Source organism: Sturnira hondurensis, unplaced genomic scaffold, assembly GCF_014824575.4.
Source record: "Sturnira hondurensis isolate 20B ecotype Veracruz unplaced genomic scaffold, ASM1482457v3 Scaffold0019433, whole genome shotgun sequence".
NCBI classification, from domain to species: Eukaryota; Metazoa; Chordata; class Mammalia; order Chiroptera; family Phyllostomidae; genus Sturnira; species Sturnira hondurensis.
In genome coordinates this window covers 1,870,578-1,877,902 of record NW_028092064.1, presented here as the reverse complement: position 1 = coordinate 1,877,902, position 7,325 = coordinate 1,870,578, and the positions used below count along the sequence as shown (strand labels likewise).

General features: G+C 38.4%; 1 protein-coding gene across 1 annotated transcript; it reads left to right on the top strand.

Moving 5' to 3' along the window:
• The first annotated feature begins 4,433 nt into the window (after positions 1 to 4,433).
• LOC118974523 (olfactory receptor 4C5-like) lies at positions 4,434 to 5,608 on the top strand. The gene is given in 4 exon segments (XM_037027981.1): positions 4,434 to 4,451; positions 4,922 to 5,102; positions 5,105 to 5,466; positions 5,468 to 5,608. Coding segments are annotated over 4 exon segments (702 nt in total).
• Positions 5,609 to 7,325: the final 1,717 nt, after the last annotated feature.

The following is a 7,325-nucleotide window of genomic DNA, read 5'->3' as shown; positions in this document are numbered from 1 at the left end:
AATATATAATATATATTAATATATATATTAATATATATAATCAATAATATATATATAATTGTGTTATATATATATAAATAATATATATATATTATTTATATATATATAAAATGATAAGGGTCCAAGCAGGAAGTGAGTCTGTTCCTCAAAATTTTATGGCCCTTTAACTATCTGACCCTGACTCAGAATAAGCCCTCAGAGGTCTTTGAATGTTATCTACTGTTTCATCATTTCTGCCTGACAATGATTGATGAGCTTTACATATACACCCTGTATTCCTGTGCAAATTGAACCCAATAAAAGCTAGTCAAGGCAAGGGTCCAGGGGCTCTCCTCTTGAGAGGGTGGCTCAGATGCTCAGAGGTGCTCTCTCCTTGAGAGAGAAGATGCACTGTCCCTTTTCCTCCACAGGACTCGATAGTCTGTGTGAATTTGTCTCATCTCATGAGACATTACACCTCGGGCCCCAGGAGCCGGGATCTGAGTCAAGTTTCAGTAGTTTGTGTATTACCAAGAATTTGTCTAGCCCTGGCTGGTATAGCTCAGTGGACTGAGTGCGGGCCTGCAAAGGAGAAGTTCACGGTTCGATTCCCAGTCAGGGCACATGCCTGGATGGCAGGTAAGCTTCCATCAAGGACCAGTTCCCAGCAGGGGACTGATGAGAAGCTACCATACACTGATATTTCTCTCCCTTTCTCCTTCCCTTCCCTTCTAAAGATAAATAAATAAAATCTTTTTTAAAAAAAGAAAAGAATTTGTCTATTTCATCTATGTTATGTAAATTGTTAGTGTACGACTGTTCATAGTATGCCTTTGTAATCTTTTTTATTTCTGTAAGGTTGGTAGTAATGTCCCCACTTTCATTTCTGACTTTAATAGTTGGAATCTTCCATCTCATTTTTTAGTCAATCTAGCAAAAGTTTTGTCACTTTGGTGACCTTTTCAAAAAATCCTTTTTTGAATTTTTTAGTTTTCTATTCTTTATTCTTTAGTTCTCATATTTCTGTCTGAATCATTGTTACTTTCTTCCTTCTCTTTGCTTTGGTTTTATTTTGCTTTCCATCACCCCCCCCCAGTGTCTTAATAAGAAAGGTGGTTAGATTATTGACTTCAGATCTCTCTTCTTTTATTGACATAGGTATTTATAGCGATAAAAATGACACAAAACACTGATTTGTATGTACCCCATAGGCTATGGTATGTTGTGTTTTCATTTTTAGCCATTTCAAAGTATTTTCTAATTTTCCTCATGATTTTCTTTTTGACTATTGAAATGGGCTTCCCATATGGTCACTGCTGCACATGGCATCTGTCTGAGGGGTGTGTCCTACCTGCCACTGTTAGTAGAACCAAAGCCTCAAAATTATACACAGCCAGTCTGAATCATCATCTCCTCTCCAGCCACCCACAGTGTGTGGGGCATATCATGGGATCAGTGTCTAAGGCACAGGTGGTAAACACAGGGCCCTCGGTCCGAATCCACCCCTCGACCTTGTTTCATCCAGGCCCAGCACCTTGTTTCTACATGGTTGCAGCACCGAGCTCTTGCTTAACTGTTAAGGAGTAGTTGCATTTATATAGTCCTAAAATTACATTCGGCCCTTTGAAGGCATCTGCAAGGCTGATATGGCCCCTGATGAAAATGAGTTTGACACCCCTGGGGTCAAAAGGCTCTACAATAATGTAATTGTTAGAACTCTGGCTTAGAAAGTAGATCAGTTGGCATTGAAATCAGAACTCTGCCAGCTTTTTTGACCTTGACTAAATGATGCTCACTGTGAGCATCAATCTCCTTAAACATAAAACAGAATTGTTAATTCCCCCCTCCTGTGGATTATGTGAGAATTAGATAAAATACTGCACTTGGCAGAGTGACATTATTTGTTAGTTCTCATTGCATTCACATTTCCTTTATCTCTTACAACTTTTCAAGGATTTTCAACTTCACTGTCAGATTTTTAGTAAAAAGGAGATCAAACACTCAGAGAAAGATTTCAGAATTACAATGACTTGTGAATCAATAGTCACTACTTTAAAACTTGGTCTTTCTTCTTTCCTAATTTCTGTATTTGCCCAGATCCTACCAACTATAAGAGTGAAGAAGATAAGATAATAGGGTGGATGGATAGATAGATGATAGAGAGATAGATGATAGATAGATAGATAGATAGATAGTTGAATTGAGACAATTCTTGTGAAAATCTTGAACTATTCCCACCATGAGCTCTGATTTCCTATCACAGAAAATGACAACAGCCAGTGAGCCTTGCTCCTATGCCAGGCACTAATCTAAGCACTGTATATGCTTTATCTCATAGAACCCCCACGGAAGTCCTGGGATAGGTACCATTATCACCCCCTTTCTATAGATGTGGGAATTCAGGTGCAAAGAGGCTGAGGAATTTGCCCAACATAGTATACACATAGAAGAGCCAGCAAAACTCTTACTCTTCAGCTTCATTCAGATTTTTATTGTGAAAGAGCAGTTCCTCTAACCTCCATGTGTCTATCCTCAGGACATTACCAGCAGAATATCAGTTTTGCACTAACTTGGGGGTTTTCACGTGTTATGTGCACAATCTTCCCTATAACTGTGAGTCAGGTATTACTGAAACTGTTTGATAGACTCTGTCTGGCTCAGGCACCCACACTTCCATGATTAGAACATTGTGCTTTAGGTGCCAGACTCTAGAATCACTTCCTAAACAGTCACAGAGAGCTGCTAACCCAGCCCAGCTGGCTCTCCTTCATCCCCTTGCTCACATCTAATGTCTTCTAGATGTTTAATGTTTTGTCTGACAATTCTTTCTATTACTTTCCCCTACTTTAATAATGGGGTGAGTAGACCTTTTTTGTAAAAACTATTTCTATAACAACGGCAATCTGTTGTACTTGTTGCAAGTATTTTTCCAGTGTATCCCATATTTTTCTGTGGCTGAACCCATTAGTTTTGTCCTGTGTTTATATCATTGCACTTCACTGAAAATGCTCTTTCCCCACCCAAAGGTCAGATGTATATTTACTCCTTTCTTTTTCATTTTTGAATAGATCTATGTTTTATTGGAAGACTTTGATACATAGTGCTTGGGTAATTTTTTTCTCCTCTCTCTCTCTTTTTGCTTTTTTTTTTTAATTGGTGATGGCATTAGGAGAAGACACCTTATTTGAAAATTGCCTATCCAATTATTGAAAAATATCTTATGGACTATGCATAATGTTCTTTTAAATATCGTTTTTAAATAATGACCTTCTACAATTTGAGTAGATTCACTTCTTCTTGAATTTATCTGTGCTCATCAATTTTATTTGTATTTTAAAATACTGTAAAACTTTTGAATTTATTTATCAAGTTCAATATTTTTCTATTGCCTGATGTACTGACATCTGCATTCAACCTTTTTTCTTTATATAATTGGTTGTTTTGCTAACCTCTTAGATTGAATAATTAGTTGACTTATTTCCCCTTTGTTTCTCTTCTTTCTTAATATTATAACACTCAAATATCTCAAGAATAATAATATGTGAGTTTATTTATTTCTATCCTTTCAGCAAGAATTTGGAGTGTGTGGAAAGCTCCATGTTTTACCTTTAGGGTAAAACTTTGACCTGTGTGATAATTAGGTTCTTTAGATTTTCTGCGCCATTTGTTATTTTTCTATCTCATATGCGACAAAGTTTAGGCACAGTAGACTCGGATCCATACACAACATCATATGGCTACTACTCAGTGGGAAAAAATTTTTTTAAAGTAGCCTTTCTTACTGTAAAGAAGACACTCTGTCCAACAAATTGCTTCTTCCTTGCCTTCAATGTAGCTCTTTGATAAAGAGATCCCAAGCATTTTTCTAATCTTCCTTAGACTGAGTTTTGATTTGCAAAATGACCCTGAGGCCTAAACATGAAACAAGTTCTCCAAGTAGTAAATTGTAATGTTTCAAATAAATCTGGGCATTCCGCACTGCCTCATGCTGTCTGCTTCATCTCCTGCAGGAAGTTCCTCTTCCTTCCTCTGTGATGCTCCCCTTAGACAACAGTGTTTCAATGTACTACAAACTCACAGTCTAACTGCCAGGCATACCTCGCTGGGCCCTCAAACATCCACTCAGTTCAGTTTTTCTGGAATGTGACTACATCATTCCTCATTTCAAATTGAACTCACCTGACGTTTTATATTCACCCAGAAACAAATTGAAAATAGTAGGAATAATGAACTCTGAGGTTTAGCCTCATCAGCACAAGTGACTAGGTGAGAGGCATGTGAGAATAGACTTGCACCCAAGCCTCTGCTCCTCTATGGGTCCTCTCTTTACCCCTATTGTTCTTTAGGGTAAAATAGGGTGTCAATTGGTGGGAGAATATTCATTCCTACACAATTACAGGACAGGTATCTGGAATGTCAAATTATAAAACTTTGTTATGTATACTCTCGTAGGAATGAGTATGGGAGAGGAGGTAGTGGAGGGGTGGGCTGATAGAAAGAGAGTGTTATGTATTCATTATGAAACTAACAATATGACCCAAATTTAACTTGGGCCTATCTGCCTGGGGCTTCCTCCAATCTTACAGAAAACAACCCTAACAGAAATTCTTTGCTTGATCAAAATTTATCTGCCATAGTTGTAACCCCTGTGCTATTCACAGATAAATCAAGTATCCAAATGCTAAAGTGTATTCATGGAGCAAAGGAAAGATGTGACAAAATTCACCCTACTTGGCCTGACACAGAACCCACATATGAAAAACTCTTGTTGGCTGTGTTCCTGATTAGGAACTACTTCATCTACTTTCATGGAACTACTATTCATCTACTTTCTCTCTGCATCCAGCAACCTACCCATTGTAGTCACAGTCACCACCAGCCAAGCCTTGGACTCCCCTGTGTATTTTTTCTTTCTTTCCTGTCTTTCATAGATGGCTGCTAGTTTTCTACTGTGGCCCCCAAAATGGTATTTGACTTACTCACTAAAAAGAAAGCTATCTTCTTCAGTGGGTGCATGACTCAGCTCTTCACTGAACATTTATGTGGAGGAGTTGAGATCATCCCCCTCCTGGTGATGGCCTCTGAGTGCTATGTGGCCATCTGCAAGCCCCTGCACTACCCATCACAATGAACAGGCACGTGTGTGGCCTCCTGGTGGCCGTGGCCTGGGCCAGAGGATTTCTACATGCTCTGATTCAAATGCTTTTTAGCATCTGGCTGCCTTTCTGTGGCCCCAGTGACACTGATCATTTCATCTGTGATCTTTTCCCTCTGCTAAAACTCTCCTGCTCTGACACTCACATCTTTGGACTTTTTGTTACTGCCAACAGTGAACTGAGGTGTATGTTCATTTTTTCTGTTCTCATCTCCTCTCATGTCCTCATCCTTTGCTCCATAAGAATGCACAGCATGGAAGGACAACAGAAGGCTCTCTTCACCTGCACCTCCCATGCTACTGTAGTTGTCTTATTCTTTGTACCCAGTTATATGCATGTACCTTTGGCCCATAATCATCTTTCCCATTGATAAAGCACTGGCTGTACTTTATACTATGGTAACACCCACGTTGAACCCTTTAATCTACACCCTCAGACACTCAGTGGCACAAAATGCCATGAGGAGGCTCTAGAGCCAAAAAGTAATCTTAGGTAACAATTCATGTGAATAGAGAAGTAACAACAAAATCTATTCATATTTTAAGAACAAGTGTGACTAATACAAAAAATTATGGTCTTAAAGTCCAAATAGTGTGAGTTTAAGTAGATGTTCCCTTCTTGCTTTCTAAAATCTTCAATAGTTTCTCTTTAATAAAATATTGTTCTTTGATTAAATGATGACTAAGGTTTCTTACAATTAGAAACGTTTTGCATTTACAAAGTATTCATCAAAGGGGCACTGCCAATCAACATAAAATTGTCACATGTATGGACAATCACTGAATTTATATATTCAGTAGAACAATAATTTAAATTAAAAAACAGTCAGCTGAAACATAGCAAAAATTGCTCAGATACTACTACAGCCTACAGAGATACCACCAGAGCACAAGGTATGCTGGGAACTGTAGTTCCTGATAGAGAAGTTCAAGGTCACTCTGCTACTGTCATTCACTAAACACAATTACAGGAAAGTCAAACACCTGCCTCAGCCTCACTTCACTTCAAAATATGTCCTAAATGCCATTCATTTACAAGTAGGGCCAGCAAAACAATGAGTTACTACCTCAGCAAGGATTGGTAATGTGGACAGTGAGCAGGCACCTGGACATTAAGAGCTAGCCTATCATCAACTCCCTATTATATGATAATAATTCTCTTAAACAGCTCTGCAGTGACAAATGGGGAGCTGGTTAGAGTGACTTGAGATCTGAGCACAACTTGTTTCAAAAGCTCTCACAAATGGTGGATCCTGCCCAGGGCTGGGAAGGGAGAGCCCAGGGCCAGAGGCCAAAAGAACTACCTCTGGACAGAGTTTGTGATTCCGGGGGAAGAGCACAGAAACTTGTTTTCAGGAGAGTTCTCACCCAGGGATCAAATATTATGTGATGCTGGCACGCCCCACATTCTCAGGACTTTATATCAAGTCAGATTTCACTCCACATGAAGCCCTTTGAAAAACATGTTTTGCCAAAGTTTCCTATGAGTGAATACCTTGTAAATATATATGAGCAATGGTATGTTTAAAAATCAAAATTTTCTTTTAAAGATCTACTTGTAATTCCCAAGAAAGATGGAATAAAACAGGGTGATGTGAAAATAAGATGATGGTGACTGTAAAGGTCGCTGAGCACCTTCTGTGAATAGAGCCTGACCTAAGCACTTGTTTTGTATGTTTTGAGGGAGCAAAGTTCTGAGCAGAATTTCTTTCTGTCCTTGATTCATTTATCAGTTGGTTGAGCCATTGCTAATCACGATTCTGACAACAAAACCAAGGGCACAATAGAACCATTCCTTTAGGCCAGTAGATGCTTTAACTGTACTGAAAATACAGGTGCTTTTCAAATCTCAGCAAAAGTGAGGATGCTTTTCTGGAAAGTCTCATGATGAAATTGTAGTATGCTGGCAAACAGAGGAACTGTTTTTAAGTAAGCCTCACCACAATTTCACATTTCTTAGTTGATTGGAAAATTAAACCTATCAGCAGAAATGTTAGGTTTAGAACCGAAGGTCTCAGTTACATGTAACTACCATTAATTAGACTTCAAAATGTGGCAAAGTGAAATAAGACAATGTTTATTTTGCCCAAGAACTCGGCAAAAAGTTTTTGTTTTTGTTAGATACAGAATTTGGGGGGTAAAACCATTAATTTAGGATGATCTGAATTTATTTGTTACTGAAGACTAATTT